This window comes from Anabrus simplex, chromosome 1, assembly GCF_040414725.1.
Source record: "Anabrus simplex isolate iqAnaSimp1 chromosome 1, ASM4041472v1, whole genome shotgun sequence".
Classification (NCBI taxonomy): Eukaryota; Metazoa; Arthropoda; class Insecta; order Orthoptera; family Tettigoniidae; genus Anabrus; species Anabrus simplex.
Window position 1 is genome coordinate 513,518,937 of NC_090265.1, and position 20,548 is coordinate 513,539,484.

Genomic DNA, 20,548 nt, shown 5'->3' on the forward strand with positions numbered 1-20,548 from the left:
CAAACAAACAATCTGGTTCTGGAGAAGACTGACAGGGATGAGTTGGACAGAAAAAAAAGACTAATATCCAAATCTTGAAGGAAGTTGATGAGAAACGGACCTTAATTTATTCAATAGAGCAAAGGAAAGCTAAATTTCTTTGACACGCCCTATGACATGACGCCTTTCTCCAGAATGTCCTCGAAGGAAAGGTCCTAGGGAAGAAGTCAAGAGGAAGACCACGTCTCTCATACTTCAGGATCATAATCACTCAGCTGGGTTTTGCTTCCTATGTCACAATAAAAAGGACTGCTGAAGACCATGGGATGTGGCTGCAGCAACAAGGCTTAGCCTTTAGATAATGGATTATTATTATTATTATTATTATTATTATTATTATTATTATTATTATTATTATTATTATTATTATTATTATTATTATTATTATTATTATTATTATTATATATATAATTCGCTGGGGCCATCGAGGACCATGTTAAGTCTTGTTGCATTTGACACTGAACTTGGCCTTCTTTAGAGCCCAAATTTCCCTCATTCTTTGTGAGTGGGCCTGCTTGCGCTCCTCTGTCCAAGGGGCACCGTGTCTTCTCTTCGGTTGCTCGTCTCGGTTTAGCCTGTTCGTCAATATTTTCTTGCGGAAGAGATCTCTGTTAAGGGCGTCTTCAGCTGAGATATGTAGCATTTGCAGGTCTTCTTTGGTATTTCTAAACCAGGGAATTGTGGTTTTGGGGTTTGAATCAAAAAAATGATAGATTTCTTTAGTTAACTTTCTTCCGTCCATTCTTTTCAGATGACCGTAAAACCGTGCCCGTCTTTTTCTGATTGTGTCGGTAATTTTCTCTATTTTGCTGTAGACTTCCTCATTGGATCTCTTTTGATGGATTCCATTTCTGTACTTTGATCCCAAGATTCCTCTCACAATTTTGCGTTCTTTTTTCTCCAGTTCTTCAAGGAGTCCTTTGTTGGCATTTAGAGACAGGGTTTTGGCTGCATATAGAACTACTGGCTTCAGAACTGTTTCATAGTGACGTATCTTGGTGTTTCGGGAAAGGCATTTTTTGTTGTAGATTGTGCGGGATGTTTGGTAGGCTATTTCCAGTTTGCGTACTCGCTCCTGAAGTGCTTCTTTGTCCAGTCCATTTTTCATGATTATCTCACCCAGGTATTTGAATTTGTCTACTCGGGTGATGTCCCCGTATTTCGTATGGAGTTTTGGTGGAGCCTCTTTGATGTTAGTCATTACTTCCGTTTTCTCAAACGATATCTGCAAACCAGTTTGTTCGGCAATGTCCTTTAAAATTTCAACTTGAGCTCTAGCGGTTTCTATGTCGTTTGAGAGAACAGCAACATCATCGGCAAATGCTAAGCAGTCTGTTGCGATCCCCTTGGATTTGGTTCCTATTCTCAATGCACTGTAGTTGGTTTCCTGTAATCTCACCTGCCAGGTTCTGATGATCTTTTCAAGAACACAGTTGAAGAGTATCGGGGATAGCCCATCACCTTGTCGGACTCCTGTTTTGATGTCAAAGGAATGCGAGAGACATCCGTGGAACTTCACCTTGGATTTTGTATCGGTCAGGGTGGCTCTAATTAATGCCAGCAGTTTCAAATCAACTCCAAATTCATTTAAGATGTTTAGCAGGACTTCCCGGTCAATGCAGTCGTACGCTTTCTTAAAGTCTACAAAGACAGACACATACTGCTTGGACCTTAGTGCACAATATCTGATGATCGTTTTGAGATTTTGGATCTGTTCGGCTGTTGAGCGACCTTTTCTGAACCCTCCTTGGTATTCACCTATTTGATGTTCGACTCGTGCTTCCAAACGCTCCAGGATGGCAAGTAATAGAATTTTGTAAGTCACGGGTAGCAAAGATATTCCTCTGTAGTTGTTAATGTTCTTCATGCTGCCTTTTTTGTGTAATGGATGGATCAAAGCTATTTTCCAATCTTCGGGTAGGGTCTCCTTGTTCCAAATTTCTTCTATTTGCTTTTGCAAGATATCAAGTGATTCCTCTGGGGCATACTTCCATAGTTCTGCTACTACTGAGTCTTCCCCCGGCGCTTTGTTATTTTTGAGATGGGCAATGTGGCGCTTGATTTCATCTCTGTCGGGTGGTCGGGAATCTGGGTACCTGAGTAAGGGATCCTTGGTCTCAATGGGGCTTTGCGGTTTAGAGCAATTAAGTAAATTCTTGAAGTAGTCTGCCAGAATGCTGCAATTTTCTTCATTTGATGTCGCCAGAGTGCCGTCCTTTCGCTCAAAGCATAGAGATGGTGGTTTATAGCCAGTGAGTTTGCGTTTGAAGGCCCTGTAGTACTCTCTGCTTTCATTCTTCCTAAAGTTTTGTTCTATCTTTTCAATGAGAGATTTTTCGTATTTACGTTTCTCAGTTCTGAACACCCTAGCTGCTTGGGCACGTTGGGTTTTGTAGGTTTCCCAATCATTTTCTGATTTCGTAGAGTAGTACTGTTTTCACGCATTGAGTCTTTCTTGGAGGACTGATTCGCATGTACCATTCCACCAGGCATGCTTTTTGCTTCTCTTGATTTCTGCAACGTCTTTGGCGGCCTCAACAAGGAGATTTTTGGCGTTGTTAAAGTCACAGTCATTTGGTCTAGCCTTCTCCTGGAACTCCTCGACCCTTTGCCGAAGTTTATCATTGTCGAAGCGTGTGATCTGTTTGGTTGTCTTCCTTGTGTTTGCGGGAATTGGTTTGAATTTGATAAGAGACATATAGTGATCTGAGGCCACATTGATGCCTTTCTTTACCTTGACATTCATAATCTCAGGGCTGTTTCTCCTGGAGATTGCAACATGATCAATTTGGAACTCTCCAAGAGTTTGGACGGGAGAACGCCAAGTCATTTGCTTTCTGGGTAGATGGCAAAAGTGGGTCGACATGACCTGCAGGTTGTGATTTTCGCAAATGGACACCAGTCTTTTGCCATTGGGATTGGTTCTTTTGTGAGCAGGGTAATTTCCTATAACTTTCTTGTACTTCTGTTCACGACCTAGTTGGGCATTGAAGTCACCCAAAAGAAGCTTGACATGGTGTTTGGGGATTTCGTTTAATTTTTCATCCAGTAGGTCCCAGAAATTATCAACTTCATCTGGATCAGACTTGTTCTTATCGTTTGTAGGAGCATGTGCGTTAACTAGGGCGTAGGTTTTGTTCACGCATTTAATTGTGAGTATAGACAATCTGTCATTTACAGGTTCGAAATTTGCAACCGATTTAAGGATCTTGGTTCTAACAGCAAACGCGGTTCCAAGCATCACAGCTCCATTGAGGATTCCTCTTTGCGCTTTGCTCTTGAAAAATCGGTAGCCTTCGGATTCAAAAATCTCTTCATCCGGGTACCTTGTTTCCTGTAGGGCCATTATGGATATCTGATTTTCGTGAAGAGCTTTGGTGAGGGTTTTCAGCTTGCCAGTTTGTGTAAGTGAATTTATGTTGAAAGTTGCTAGAAAGGTTTTAGATTTTGGCCTGAGCTTTTGACTCTTCGGGGTACACCGAGACGCTCCGACTCGTCTCTTGCATGATGTCGAGTCTCCCCCAGAATCCGAACGAGACTCGTGCGCCGTGGCGTTCACGACGAGGGATTTATCCGAAGATTTACCCCCTGGGGTATATTTCTTGAAATGTTGTGCCATCATGCTTTTTGACTTGACTTTGCTTTGGACGGGTACGCATCCTTTTACAACTAGGGTTGTTAGCCCTAGAGGTTGCCTCAAGATGTTTTCTGGCTTCTGGTCATTTACCAGTCTTCGCCGTAACCCAGGCAAGGGACCAGTTCTTTTTTCATGGTGGTATTTTATTTCCCTACTACCCTCTGACTCTGCTGGCGGCAGAGCCAGCGAGCTTCCCCAATTCCAATGGGACGCACCCGATGGAGATAATGGTAAATCCCCACATGGGGATTATTATTATTATTATTATTATTATTATTATTATTATTATTATTATTATTATTATTATTATTATTATTATTATTATTATCATAATCTTGTTGCATTACTTAAGGGTACTTGTTAATAGTAATTGTGTTTTAAATTAGGACCAATTAAGTGTGAGAAAGGGACCACATCCCTAACTTTCCCAGGATATATAAGACCATTATCGTACAATATTGAATTTCTCTTTTTTCTTCTTACTCTCCTCTCCTGTTTTCTTAACATTCTCAAATGCTTATAAATTCAAGGGATAAACTAACTCACTTCAGCCTTAAGTTAGTTTGTCTTCCTTATTCATATATCCTCACTCATCATTTCTTGCTTTATTGGTGGAGCTTATGACTTTGTAGTTAAACTTTGTAAACCTTGTTAATAATAATTTACAGTATATACTTGTTGAAAATAGTCTCATTAAATGATGGATGTTCTGACAGAATTGTAGAGTGCCCCACTGCATTCTATGTGCTGGACAAGTACGATGAAATGCTGGAGCTTCTGGACTCATTTGAGAAGCATGTCTTCTCCAATTGGGCAGTTACTGTTCCAGAGAAATGTCAATATAACCTAGCCAAGACGTTGATGATACGAGATTCCAAGACTCTGCTGCTCCAGCTTAACTTTGATGATCAGGTAAAGGAATAAACATGTTATATTAATATTAAGTGGAAGATTTGGACATAAGTAACTGTATATAACTGTAAATGAGTAACTCAGCAAACCTATTGTTTTTTGTTAGAAAGAGGGAGAGAAGTCATGAAAGTTCAAGAAGATCAATAGCACCTTCTGAGTGTTGACCTCCTTCACTACACATTGACACCTTCTATCTCTATCAGTACCTTTGCACTTGGTGCAGTCTTGTATAAATCAGTCAGAACATGATAATAATGTACACATTACGAAGTCTAGCATTTCATTTTCCGAGCTACCTTTCTTGCCTGGCCTTTTGACCTTGAAATGGCGGGTTGGTACGGGCTCTGTCCGCTGGTATTTGAAGGTTCTCAAATACCTCGTCTTCACATCGGTAGATTTACTGGCATATTAAACAACTTCTGCAGGACAAAATTCAAGAACCTCAGCATCTTCAAAAACGATATTAGATAGATTAGGACCAAAAAACTTTACTGTATTGACTTATGTTTGTATATATATTGTATATAATGTATATGTCGTATATAGTGTATATATTAGTATATTAGTATGTTTATATTGGTTAAAAAGGTCCCAAACCTTGACCTAAAGGTTGTTTACAGGCTGAAGATGCCCAAAATAATGGGTGAAACATGTACCTGACCAAATAAGTCTACATAAAATCATGTAGATAATAACCACATTAAACGTGGAAAGTATTGAATAGGTGGTTTTTTATTTAATTATCTCACATTATTTTTTATTGTGATATTACTTCACAGTGATGAAAGGTAGGTGACTGTTCCCTCTTCTAGCTGAGTTTATAACTGTCGTGAGTAGAGCGATTCACATTTGAAGGGTAAGCACCCCCTCCCCTATTCGGAACAAAGGTTCCTATGTGTCCGTACACGCTGCGTGAGAGTTTTACGCTACTAATGACGTTGGTGTTATTTTGAAGTGGAGCTGGAAACTTACTACTGTTGTACGCATTAGTACTTGTATTATGAGCACTTCTTGTTTTTGAAAATGTTATTGTGTTCAGAAACCTTGCTTTGTATGTAAATATTACTAGATATAATGCATGTGTGAGATTTAATTTTTTACAACTTCAGGACAGAAGTTATTTTTATGTACATTGCATATGTTAGTTTAAGTAGTAATTTGTGCCTTTAATAAACAGCTAATCATGTCCGGCTCTATGGCTAAATGGTTAGTGTGCTGGCCTTTGGTCACAGAAGTTCGATTCCCGGCGGGGTCGGGAATTTTAACCTTAATTGGTTAATTTCGCTGACACGGGGGCTGGGTGTATCTGTCGTCTTCATCATCATTTCATCCTCACCATGACGAGCAGGTCGCCTACGGGCGTCAAATCAAAAGACCTGCATCTGGCGAGCCGAACTTGTCCTCAGACACTCCCGGCGCTAAAAGCCATACGCCATCTCTCTCTCTCTCTCTCTCTCACAACCTATCATTTCATTTTTATCTAAACTATATAAGGTAGAAATTGCATTTCATTTCAGTAGTAAATTTCAGCCTTACGCCCCACAAAACTGTGAAATATGGCATATTTATTTTAGTGTGAGAGAAAGTCTCACGCGCGACCACTCACGTTACATTTCGGCTAGCGACCACTTGCGGGTTAATAAAGAGAAAGCACATTACAAAAATTGATTACTAAGCCTTGCATTGTTACTGTTGACAATAATGAGGAAAAGTAAATAAATAAATTTACCATTGTCAAGGGACACAAACACCGAAATAAATACTCTTAATGATCAGCTAGAAAACAAACACAGAAATACTCCTAATGATTAACTACAAAACTTGGATAGTACAGTTCTTACAAAGATGCAACGAACAATTCACAGTCACAGTCGATCACCATGTTCATTCCTTATTTTCAGAACAAGTTGGACAAACAACCACAATGTGCTCCAAGCACATGAACTTCCCACACAAACAGCACTTGTATTTTGTTTTACCATTTTTCTTTGACTCACAGTCTGCACACAGACCATGCACGTTCTTTTTCCTGTGCAGGCACCAGCACGTTCTCAGCTGGAATGTTTACAGATCTCTTGAATTCTCATTCAGTGCAGTCTTGGAACTTTCTTGACTGTGGATCTTCTTTTTAGACGATCTCCAATTAAATTGAATACCAGTGTTTCTAAGAAAATTCTTCTCATCATATTAGCTTAAGGATTGTTGCTGTTCATTATCACAAAAGCATATATAGCAGCAATGTTCACATAGGCCACCGCTAAGTTTGCCTGGCACAGTTATACCCTGCACTAAGCTTATCAACCACATCCCCTTTCATGTCATTATACAACATGATCATTTCAGGTTTATCATTGCTGGGGTCAACTTTGTTATCACAATGCATTGTGGATAAAAGCAGCACATTTTGCCTTTTGTGGGAATGTATGATACTAGGGTGGAATTTTCCTGGAACTCAGACATGCTGGAGCTGACAGGTCTATTTTTGCCTTCCAGAAATTCATGCTTTCTCATGCATTCTCAGCTGGAATGTTTACAGATGTTTACAGTCTTGGAACTTTTTTGACTGTGGATCTTCTTTTTAGACGATCTCCAATTAAATTGAATACCAGTGTTTCTAAGAAAATTCTTCACATCATATTAGCTTTAGGATTTAGGATTCTTATAGCACCAAGTAAAGTCAATTTATGGTTTTTCAACAAACTTTCAGATAATTCTATGCTGGTGAACCATTTGTCCATGGTCACATTCCTACCTGTATTGGCAATAGGTTTCACTAATCTTTCAACTACTGCTTTTGCGCTGTTTATCAACAGAATATGGGCCATCGAGCTGTTTACCAACATACACCTCAAGGTTTGATGTATAAAACATTTTAGCTCATACTAATGCATAGATTTTAATCCCATATTTATTGCTTCGGATGTATTGGTGAAAGCCACATCTTCCCCTGAAAACCTCAAGTTTTTCGTCAGCAGTCGTATATTCAGATGGGGTGTAGTTAGCTTGACAATTTGCCACAAAAATGTCAAATACATCCCAAATTGCAGCCAATTTATCTGTTTCTTGTCGGTGCAATCTCGTTTCTTTGTTGTCATATCTAATATGCCTCAGCAGAAACCTAAACCTCTCTAGTGACATAGTGAGCCAAACCATCTCAATTGATGTACCATTAGTTTTCCATAAGTCTGTTGTGTTCAAATAGTTTGTCTTACATATACCAGAAAGGTACAAGAGACCTAACAAAGCCTTCATTTCCGCTAAGTCAGTATGTCTTGTAGTTTGATATCCTTGGTCATACGGTTCACGGGTTATAGAAAGATTTGTACAATCTTATGATCAAGGGAATAGAACCAGCTTTTGGGTGGTTAGGCCGTGTGCATTTGCAGAGTTTCGCCCAGACGTGCCATTTGGACTCATCAGCTGGATTGGCATGCCCCTCTAGGACTCTGCTTAGCAGTGGCAGACCAAGCGCATGGTCCCGCCATGTTAGCAAATAGGGATTGCTAACCTGCTAAAGGAGAAGTGAATTCTCCATTTAAAAATACGTAATCCCAGCTGGTTCTATTTCCGTGATCATAAGATCTGCAGCCATGAAAGCCATTTTTCATATTGTGACTCCATGGGGAGTACATATTTTTAAACCGAGAATTTATAGCGCCACATACGTTTCCATAATATGTTGACTGCATTTTAATCAGTACAGTGGTTCTACTTCAGATACTGACAACACGAACCCTGTTCACGTAGTGAATCACTATAAAATTATTATATGCTAATAGCTGGGCTGAGTAGCAACTCAGATGGTAGAGCGCTGGCCTTCTTAACTCAACTTGGCAGGTTCGATCCTGTCTTAGTCCGGTAGTGAAGGTGCTCAAATTCAAAGTTAGTGGGACGTAAAACTAATAACATTAACATTTTTATGTGCCAATAAAACTTATATTTCTGAATATATTTTGAGGCTCGTGAAATAATACAGTATCCGTGATCTGATATACAGTAAATACGTAGAAAGAGACAAAAATATCTGTCGGTCGGTCACTTGCTTTCTTGGCTTACGCTGCGTGAACCATCAACGATAGACCCCAAGTGTAAGCGTACGAATTGTAGAGTATAGAAACAACTATAAAAGAGTCTGCGATGGCACATACCCATTTCTAACCGGCTGCCCTCTAGAAGCGATTTTGTGCTCTAGTCCGTGGTAAAAAGAACTCCTTAAAATTAAATAAATATTTTGATATTATCCTCGAGTTCCTCTTGAAAATAAATTGTTTGACCTCCTCCAGTATTTTATAAGGATTACAATAACCTTGTCAGGACATTATTTGCATGAATGGTTCAGAAGTTATGAGCACATATCACATGATGTCACACAGAAGGCGGCCAGGGAGAGAAACTAGTGAGCGCGATGCGGGAAGAGACCCCCCCTGGTACAACGTGGTCAGTGTGACAAATCCTGTTGGCCAATTATTCTTGACTTTCTAGACCAGGGCTGCTACCTCACCGTCAATCGTGATCAGGCAGGCTGAGCGGACCTTGAACCAGCCTTCAGATCCAGGTAAAAATCCCAGTAAAAAAACTAGGGACCTCTGGGTAAGAGGCAAGCACGCTACCCCTAGACTGCAGGCTGGCTGCTAGGATCTACATGTACCATAAATGTTCAAACAACACAATAATATGAAAAAATCAAAATTTTAAAATGTTGTTAGCAACCTCTTTTTAATTATTCCATACTTGCTATATTTTTCTTACAAAGTAGAAACAAATGTAATGTATTGTACCGGTTACGACCTGTACATAAGTCTTTATTGAGCATAAGTTACGTTTATTTACCACGCGTAATGTTCCGAGCGCGCCTGGTTTGTTTACCAGCAGCGAGGACCAGCTAGCGAGTGTATGACAACTGTGAGCTGTGACGTAGCCACAGGGGCTAGCTAGACCGCCCGCTCGTCTCAACACGTGTTACCAGCCTTGACTGGTATTTTCTGGATTCCACGTCACTTTTTCTAGAGAGTTCGATGGAGAAAATTTTGAAATTTCTATAATAATGATGCTAGCAAGTCGAGCGATATGTCATCTTGTTTGGGATCACCTAAATGTCCCAATGCTCGAGTTTCAAGCAAATCCATCGAGGGATTCGGGAGATATTCAATCAAACCGTATTATGACGTAGATGTCCCGAATCGAATAAAAGGAGGACCTACTGTAGCCTATTCACACAGTCTCAGCTGAGTAGTCAGCGGGGACACTCTTGCTGCTACTATCATCATGGAACTCTGTCATTATACAAGTGTGAGAAGACGATTCTTCCAAGTACTATAAAGCGGACTCATAAGACTACGAGTGTTGTAGAAAATTTTCTAAGTCTTCGTAATTGAACTTAGAATATTTACAAGTGTTAATTGAATGGACTTGTATTATTTACGTGCCTTCGAGACTGAAACTTTTCTAAGTGTTCACTAAATGGAGTTGTATTATTTACGCGTCTTCGAAGCTGGAATTTTTCTAAGTGTTCACTAAATGGACCTGTATTATTTACATGTCTTCGAAGCTGGAATTTTTCTAAGTGTTCGCTGAATGGACTTGTATTATTTTCATGTGTTCGAGACCAGAACTTTTCTACGTGATCATTGAATGGACTTGTATTATTTACGAGTATTCGAGATTGGAATTTTTCTAAGTGTTCGTGAAATGGACTTGTATTATTTACGTGGAATATTTGCGACTGTTGAGGAACTCATCCTTCTAATAGACAGTGATTGATTAACATTGCTAGTGATGAACTTTAACTTTCCAACGGCTTTAAACGAAGTTAGGATTTCACTTACATTTACTCAAAGACTTGTACATTTGCCAGTGTTGGTTTAAAAGACTTATAAATTTCGTCAGTGAATTTATTTATGTGGAAGGACTTGTGTTTCCATCAGTGGTCACTCAAAGACTTTATGAATTTCACCAGTGATTAACTTTAAATATATTCAGACTTCCAAGTGAATGGACTTGTGTTTTTCATTCGAGTTTAGGCAAAGACTTGCACCTTCGCCAGTAATGAACTTTGAGTTTAACTATAATTTCACAAGAAGGGACTTGTATTTTTCATTGCCAAAAGTTATTCAGGGACGAGGATTTTCCTAGTGATGAACTCTAAAATTATTAATACCACTCATATCGTTTTAGGAGTGTTGGAAGTCTTGATGTACAATTATCAAGAACTCTGCTTATAAGTTGATCATCCAAGGTTTTCATGGACTCAGTGCTACTAGTGACCTTGGGAACATCAATCCTCTCAGTCTCATTGGGCTGAAGTTGTACATGACTATCTATAGCATCGCCTGGATCACCGGGGTTCAACCCGGGCCTCAGAGTTCGAGACATCTCTACTTGCCGTCAATCCAGACAGTCCAGCTGCCTCTGTCTGGAGTATCTGGAGTCCCTGGAATCCCTGGAGTCTTCTGGAACGTGCTTCAACCAGCTTGGCTTGGTGAGCTGGAGAACCCGAGCCATACTATTGGAATACGAGGAAGACAATCCATTTCTACTTAGATGTGATGTGCAAATTCATGACTTATTTGAATAAACTCTTGTGCAATCAGAGTCAAAGTTTTTCTGTAGATAGGCTCCTACCTCCTGTACCGAGCCCTAGCTACAATTAATCCAGTTTTTCGCCCTGAGAACTATATTCATGCTACTTTAAAATTTAATCTGAGAGTTGGGCTCTTTTACTGGTACAGTATAGGCAGTGCTTTTGTCATGAAGGCAGTCATATAGGTTACCTTATTTTTCCTGCTTACAAAATGCAACAAATTTTTTTTCAAGGTTTTCAATAGTCATGGCAATACTATGGTCTAGGGGTATCGAGTCTGCTACTTGCATGGAGGCTCAGGTTTGGTTACAGGTTAGGGATTTTTTTCACCTGAATATAAGGGCTAGTTTGAGGTCCACTCAACCTACATGAGAACAACTGATGCTGTATCGAAACGTCAGATAGTAACACCAAGAATTACCCCCAAGAGTATTCGTCTTGCTGAACATGCTTCTCCTTTTAACCTGATGACTTTGGGCTTACAAGTGGTCACTTGGTACACCAAAACTCAACAGGGCTGTAGCACCATGGAGTTTGCTTTATATTTGTTTCAGTACCCACACTTTGTAACGTTTATAGATTTCAAGAAAGCTTACGACTCTATCCACAGACCATCATTATTAACAATTTTAAGAGATTTTGGACTTCACCCAAAGGTAATCAGATTGATTGAACTTACTCTAACTAATACAATTTCTAAAATTAAGTTCCGAGGAATACTTTCTGAACCATTCTTGGTAACAATTGGTTTAAGATAGGGTGACAGATTGTTACCTCTTCTTTTTAACTGTGCACTAGAGTACATTGTGAGGGAATGGTACAAGAACAACTCGAAAAATATAAAAATTGGAACCCAGAAGGATAACATACATTTGAACTTTCTAGGATTTGCTGATGATCTAGCTCTTCTGGCCAATGATACTTAGGAAAACAACAAATAAAATCTTTACAGGAAATAGCTCAAAATATTGGTTTGAAACTTTCATTTGAAAAAACATAAATTATGCTAACTCAACTTCCACCTGCAAACAAAATTAAGCTGGGAGACCAAGAAATAAAAATTGTGGAAAAATTAAAATATTTAGGTGAAATAATCACATACAACCTGAACGAGAAACCAGCATGGCAAAATTGAATAGATAAACTGGTTACAGCACAGCATGTTACCAAGAATACATATAATAAAAAGTGTGTCTCAACAGCAACCAAATTGAAACACTACAAAACAGTCACCCAGTCACAAATTACATATGCACATGAAACATTATTCCAAACAACAAACACAGTTGCAATAGATAGAATACTCAAGTTAGAAAGGAGAATAGTGAGAACCTGTTTAAATAAAAGTTATCAAGTAAATGGAGTCTGAAGACCAGCTTCCAGTGAGACAGTTTATAAAGAAATAGAACCCGTGAATTCTTCTTATTCTTCTTCTTAAGATGCCATCTCCGAGTGGAGGTTGGTGATCCACGTAACTAGCTCTGATCTTGACAGCACAGAGTGGAATGCCACTTCTGAAGTACAGCAGTGCCATCTTCGAAGGTCTTTCAGCCATGAATTTCTTCTTCACCCAACAGATCTCTTCCCCCGTATCTTTCCTTCAATAATAAGGTGTAATAACTGATACCTCTCACCTCTCATGATATGTCCTAGGTATTGTGTTTTCCTCTGTTTTATGGTGAGCAGTAGTTCTTTTTGCTTTTTCATCCGACGAAGAACCTCGGCATTGAGGATTTTCATTACCCAGGATATCCGCAAGGGACGGCGATACAGGGACATTTTGAAGGCATCAGTACGTTTTTCTATGATTGGATCTAGAGTCCAGCTTTCACATCCATATAGGAGAACAGAAAATATATAGCAGCGGATCATACGAATTCGTAGTTGGAGACTGAGATCTAACCTCACAAAGAATTTCTTCATGGTAGTGGATTGTTTCCTGGCCTGCTCAATTCTAGATATTATCTCCCATTTGGAGTTACATTGGTCATCCAAGATGGTACCCAGATATTTGAGACAAGACACTTGCTCAACTATTTTATCTTTAATTGTGAGATTTGTCCGAATTGTCTTCTTAGAGAACACCATCAGTTTCGTCTTTGAGGGGTTACAATATAATCCAAACTCTTCACTGTGCTGAACTAAGGAGTTTATCATGCACTGAAGGGCAGGCATGTCATCAGCTGTGACAACAGTATCATCTGCATATCTGATGTTGTTGATGATTTTCCCGTTAATTTTGATCCCACCATAGTCTGCCAATATTTCTTTAAAGATTGCCTCTGAGTAAATGTTAAACAACAGAGGTGACAGTACACAACCCTGGCGGGCACCCTTGCTGATCGAAGCAGTTTCTGAAGTTCCTTGATCAGTTTTGACATTTGCGAACTGATTCCAGTACAGATTACTGATTATACATAGGTCACCGGAGTCAGTACCTGTTGATCTCAGAATCTCTATCAGCTTATTGTGCCTGACACAATCAAAAGCTTTCTTATAGTCTATAAAACATGCATAGACATCAGCATTCATATCTCTGCACCTCTGTAACAACACATTTAACGAAAAGAGTGCCTCATGTGTACCAACACCATTTCGGAAACCAAACTGATTCTGATCCATATGGGATTCACATTTTTTAAATATTCTAGTCTGAATGATTCGCAAGAATATTTTGACACGTGAGACATCAAACTTATCATACGATAATAATCGCACTGAGACGAGTTAGGCTTCTTCGGTAGTGGTATGAAGGTTGATTTCAGCCAGTCTGATGGTATTTCTCCTGATACATATATTTGATTGAATAATGATGTTAAGATATTGAGGCCGGTAGATTCCTGTTGTGTTATTACTTTGAAAACTTCAGCATACACACCATTTGGTCCAGTTGCTTTACCATTCTTTTGAAGTTTTACGGCATGTACAACTTCACTTTTTGTTACTTCAGGGCTATTTTCATTTATTCTGTCGTCAGGTGAAGGAGGATCATTTCTGTCATCTCTGAAGAGATTTTCTATATATTCCTTCCATCGTTTGAGTTTCTCTTCCACATCCAAGATGATTTCATTATTGGCATCTCTCAAAATTTGACCATATCATCTCCATTGCAAACCACCAAGTTCTTTCACTTTCTTATGCAAGTTAAAATAGTTGTGCTTCACTTGAAGGATCTCAATTTCTTTACATCTATCTGTCATCCATAATTCTCGGGCTTCTCTACACTTTCTGCATACAGCTTTGTTTAGAATTTTGTGCTGTATGTGATCTGTATTTTTGTGTTTTCTCCTTTCATCCATAAGTTCTAGAATTTCATTTGTCACCCAGCTCTGTCTTTTGATGTTGTTGCAGTGTCAAACATGTGTGACTAGCACAATGAAAAAGAAATGAATATCATTCTTAGAGCATCTAATACGGTCACCAGGAAATAGAATCTGTAGAAAAATCATGGAAGAGTAAAATAATATTAGATGGATCACTGAACTTAAAGAAGACATGAGAAAGTTGCATATTACAATAGAAGATTTTAAATACAAAACAAATACACTCAAAATATTGATAGATAAACACACTAGACTACAGACAAAAATCAAGAAGCAGAGAATAGGAAGAGTGATTCCAGAAGCAGAAAGAATACCTTGGACTGACAAAAAAATGAAAAACCTTCATAAACCTGACTAAGTAGTCCTATATTGACTAAAAAATTAAAATAAATAAATACACTTTGTTATGTGCAAAGATACTCATCAAGGCAGAAGATTACGACTCTCTTCATATGATTTTCATATTTATTAATTTTTTTATTATTGAGATTTATTCCACTGTAAACTTAGTATTTAAAAGATCATGGCGATTGTCGTGTAAGTGACCCATTGCAATGTTTTTACAGCAGCACATTTTGCAAAACTGGGACTATAATGGTCACTTCACCACGATTTTGTATAATCTTGATTAATCATCATCATCATATTCTAAAGGCTAAGCCTTGTCGCTGCAGCCACAGTTGTCTGTCTTGAGCCAGTCTTTTCAACTCAGCGTAGGTCTTGCACTTCATCCTCAGAAGCAGGTTCTTGATGTAAGACACTCTGGGTCATACTCTTCCTCTTGTTCCAGCAATTCTTCCTTCAATGATGTTACAAAGGAACTCCTCATGCCGCAGAATGTGACCAATAAATTTTATTTTCCGTTTTTCAATTTCAGTTATCAGATTCCATTCTTCTCTTATCTCTCTAAGGACTTCGGTATTGCTCTTTATTTCAGTCCAACTTATCCTCTGCATTCTTCTCCAGATCCTCATTTCAACTGCCTCTAGTTTTTTCTTTTCTTGCATTCCTAATGTCCAGCTTTCGCAACCATACAGAAGCACGCTCCATACAAAGGTTTTTGCAAAGGCCTTCCAAGTTTGAATATCTATATGTTTTTTGGCCAGCAGGTGCTTTTTATCTTGGAATGCTCTCTTTGCCATGGCTATCCTCTTCGTGACTTCTGATATACTCCAATTGTCACTCGTGATCGGGGTTCCTAGGTAGCATAACTGTTTCACTTGTTCTATTTTATCAGGGCCAATTTTGAAGTGTGTTATAGGTGTTTTCTTGTCTTTACATATTGTCATGGTTTTTGTTTTCCTTGTATTAATTTTGAGGTCCCATTTGCCTAAAGTTTCTGTTAATATGTTGATCATTCTCTGCATACTTTTATCTGTATGGCAATATCATCAGCAAATCTTATAGAGTGTACTTGTTTGCCATTAATTTTGATCCCCGTTGTTTTCTCTTTCATGACTGTGATGGCTTCTTCGATGAACATATTAAAGAGATAAGGAGACATTGGGCATCCTTGCCTAACTCCTCTTCTTATTTTGGCATTTTTCTTTGTCCCACTGATTTCTAAATCAGTGTTTTGCATTCTGTATAAATTTAGTATGAGGCATCTATCCTTCCAATCAATTCCTGCTTTTTTCATGGTAAGGAAAAGTTGTTCCCAGTCTACTCGATCAAAAGCTTTCTCTAAGTCGACAAAGGTCACGTATACTTCCCTATTCTCAATTCTTCTCTCCAGAATTAAACATAATGCCAGAATTGCTTCCCTAGTACCCCTCCCTGATCAAAATCCAAACTGGTCATTATCAATATAGTGTTCTAACTTCCCTTTAATTCTATTCTTGATGATGTTGAGCAGTATTTTTGAAGCATGAGATAGGAGAGTGACAGTTCAATAATCTGAACAGTCCGTGGCATTCCTCTTTTTTGGTATTGCAACAGTTCTGGTTTTACTGAAGTCAGGTGGAACTATGCCATTCTCATAGCAATCTGACACCAGCTGAAAAAGGTAACGTTTCATATCGTCACCCAAGTGTTGCAGAAGTTCTGCTGGAATGTTATCTGGACTGGGAGCTTTCTTTTCTTGGAGACTGTGTAGTGCTGCATTAAATTCTGAAGATGTAATTGAGGGACCCTTTCTGCATTCGTTTATCTCGTATTCTTTTTCAATGTAGCTGGTTGTATTATTTACATTGTTTCCTTAGTACAGGTCTTCAATGTATTCTTTCCAATGTTCACAGATTTCTTTGGTGTTCAACAGGAGGTTTCCCATTTTATCTCTGACTATGGAGCTGCTGGTTTTTGGTTTGTGTTGCAGGGTTCTGATACTGAAATATGCCTTTTCCACCTGTCCTCTGATCATGTCCTTTTCTATAGTCTCGCTTGTCTCCTTCATCCAGTTCTCCTTTGCTTCGCAACACTTTGTTGTGATCTGATTTCTAATTTCTTTGTACCGTTCTTTATTTCCTACTCTCCTCTCCTTATTCCTTTCGCGAATAAGGTTTATGATTTCCTCAGTCATCCATGGCTTCCTCAGCTGTAACTGTCTTCTTCCCAGCACTTCCTCAACAGCTTCAGTTATACCATTCCTTATTTCCTCCCATTCTGCACTGTCATGAAAAGTCTCTGCTATCAGATTAGTTTTAATTTTGTATGTCTTCTGTATGCCAGTGTGTTCCATTTGTGCTGGGCCATTTTCATATTCTTCTAGCTTAATGTCACACTTGGCTATTACAAGATTGTGGTCGCTGTCCACATCAGGTCCTGGATAGCTGTAGCTGGATTTAATCTGGTTTAGATATCGCTGTCTGACTAATATATAATCAATCTGATATCGTACATTATCTCTAGGTGCTTTCCATGTGTATCTTCTTCGGACAGGTACTTCAAAGAATGTGTTTGTTATAACCATGCCATGCTGTTCACAAAATTCCAAAAGTCTCTGACCTCTTTTGTTCATGTTCCCTAGTCCGAATTTACCAGCATATTTCAAGTTGCTATGTGAACCAACAGAGGCAATGAAATCGCCCATTATGACCACATTATCTTTATTTCCTATGAGTTCCAACAAGCTTTCAATTTGCTCGTAGACTATCTCTACCTCTTCATCGGAACTGTTTGAAATAGGGCAGTATACCTGAATGATCACTAGATCAACTGGAGTGGCTTTCACTTTGATCATCATCAATCTGTCACTTACATGATATGTGTTGATCACGTGGCTGGACCATTTTCTTCGCAAGATAATAGCCACTCCATTCATTCCCGACTTTTCACTTCGACTGTAAATTATTCTAAATTCGTCTGAATAGAAGTCCCCGTTTCCTGACCACTTTGTTTCACATATTCCTAAAATATCAAGTGATGTTTCTTGCATTGCGATTTTGATTTCTAGTTTTCCTATTCTTAGCAACGTTTTCACATTCCAAGTCCCTATATTGAATTTATTGCGCACTTTCCTGCAAGGATTTCGTTGGATGACAAGCTGAGAGGCCTTGCAGCCATCCCCTCTCCTGCCGGATTCCAAAGCCCATGAGCCTGAATCTTTGCAATATCTCTCTCCATCACCATTGTTCTCAAGTAAACTAAATCAGAAGAATTGTAAAAGAGAGAGCTGCATCAAGAGATGTTTGAAATCCTTCCTCTATCAGGTGATATTTGTTTATACAACTCTAGTGTCAGCTGTTGGATACCAAGGCCAGGGGTGAGATATATCTTAAGTGGAAGGAGATCCATCTCCTTAACAGGAAACAAACTTTATTCATCTGAATGGCAAAATCAATCTGACATGCGACTTCAGTCTGAATCCTCTTTCGAAACCTGTCTCGTGAGATGTATGACATTTTCATTCATATCACTCGTTATCTACAGTCCCTGTTAAGAAAATGTTGATTTCTTATGATAAAGTTTGAAAGATTTGTGTAAATAGAGAGATGTATTGCAGCTTTGGCAGTTCCATCATCTCTTTCGTTGATCGTTTCTCTTACACTGACCTTTACTTCCACTTTGAATCCTGACTTATAGTTTATCAGGATTTCTATCACACTATTCCTTAGAGAATTAAGACACTATGATGCAAGTGTAGATATGAGAGGGAAAACAAAGCAGGCGGAACATCTGCTTGCTACTCTTTAAAACAACCATTTGTGTTCTAACCAGCAATGGTCAGTGGTCCTGTCTGGGAACAGTATGAGGAATTGTAAGACTTTTATTCATGTTTACCAGAAGAGATAAGGAATTATTTGTAGCATATGATGATTTATTCCTTAAGAAATCCAATCCTCGAGCAAAGTTCAGGCACACTGTGTTTTAAAAGAGGGTATAATAGGAGGTAGAATAAAAATTTAAAAATTGTTATGATAGTGTAGCTCAGGATAGATGGACTATGTGTGGCATCTACCTTAACTCATTGCGGACCGTGGACAGCGTAAGACGTTTAAGCTTGTTCCTATGCTGCGGGCCGTGGACGGCGTAAGACGTTTAATGCTCCGCGCGAAGCAATGCTGTTTATATTCGTCATCTATGCATTCTTACACCTTAGTCAACGTTACTGGTTGTAGCAGGAAGTTGGTTGACCTTTTTGAGATAACCGTCGCGTTGAGTGGGCTTATGTTTATCTTAGTTGTTTTAGCGGGAATATCTCAGCACTTCCTCGCGCGTCAAGACGGTACTTGAGATTTCAATGCAGTGCGTGTCGTTCTTACCGAGTGTAGTATAATGGCTTATAAAACAAAGTTTCTTACCGAAGAAAAAGCATTAAGTATTGTTCACAATGATTATTCTGGTGATGAACTTATTCCTGAAATAGACTCAGATAGTGAAAGTGAGAGTGACGAGAAAATTCCGATTCTCGAATCTGATAGGCCTATAGAGAAAAGTGAAGTGCCTGATACATATGATCCTAGTTATTGTCCACCCGTTCCACCATTTACAGAGAATTCAGGAATAAACGTTCAAATAAAATATAAGCAGGATATTTTGAGTTACGTGAGTATTTTCATGAATGATGAATTTTATCAGTATGTGTGTGAGCAGACCAATCTATACGCGAGTCAAGTGATAAGTGCGGCGCTGCGGCCTTTCACAAAGAATTCGATCATGCAATCGTGGAAACCGATTAGTCCAAAATCCTGATATAAAAATATACTGGACCGAAGACCCTGTTTTTCATACTCCAATATTTTCTAATACATGTTCCGAATACGCTTCCTTCATATTCTTTCATTTCTTCACTTGGGTGGCAGTAATCATTATGCCGAAAATACAGATAGGCTGTATAAAATTAGACGTATTTTGAAACCTGTGACACCAGATATCTCATCCTAAATATTTACTAGTGGCAAGCACAAAGTATCATTTTTCTAACATTTATAGGTTAGGAGTAATTGTAAATTGTATTAAGTGATGCAAGTCAAGAGGGCCGGGCATCACAATGGCCGGTCCAGGCATTCAAGTGTCCCGCTCAGAAGCAGGTACTGAACGTGTTAATTTCTATGGACTATTATTAATCATGCTCAATAATTCAATATGAATCAAATCCTAGTACACATCTGTATGACTGTTTAAACATCACTTTAATCTTGCTCTGATCAGGAGATAGTGGGTTCGAGCCCCACTGTCGGCAGCCCTGAAGATGGTTTTCTGTGCTTTCCCATTTTCACACTAGGCAAATGCCGGGGCTGTCCCTTAATTAAGGCCACGGCCGCTTCCTTCCACTTCCTAGGCCTTTCCTCTCCCATCGTCGCAATAAGACCTATCTGTGTCGGTGAGACGTAAAGCAAATAGCAAAAAAAAATCTTGCTCCGGTGAGAAAATATGGATGATGTTCTGTCTGATTTGGCTCCTTGGCTGAATAGGCAACATCAAGACCTTCAGTTTAGAATGTTCTGGGTGCATTTCCTGGCTGGGACAGGGAAGTTAATTCCGTCTGGTTAATTCCTCTGACTTGGGTCTCTTCATATATGCACAACATGGAGAAGCACACAATAGTGAATACATCCTTCCACATAGGTTTGGTGTCAGGAAGGTCATCTGTCTGTGAAAACAAGGCCAAGTTCACAT

The 20,548-nt window shown here is 39.0% G+C and overlaps 1 protein-coding gene across 1 annotated transcript in view; it reads left to right on the forward strand.

Annotated features, from left to right (window-relative positions):
* The window catches only part of LOC136875368 (dynein beta chain, ciliary), a 782,313-nt gene that overhangs the window by 160,010 nt on the left and 601,755 nt on the right, over window positions 1-20,548 (forward strand). The window contains exon 12 of the mRNA XM_067148948.2: window positions 4,393-4,588. Within this exon, the coding sequence (XP_067005049.2) occupies window positions 4,393-4,588 (196 nt within the window). The remainder of the gene's footprint in view (window positions 1-4,392; window positions 4,589-20,548) is intronic.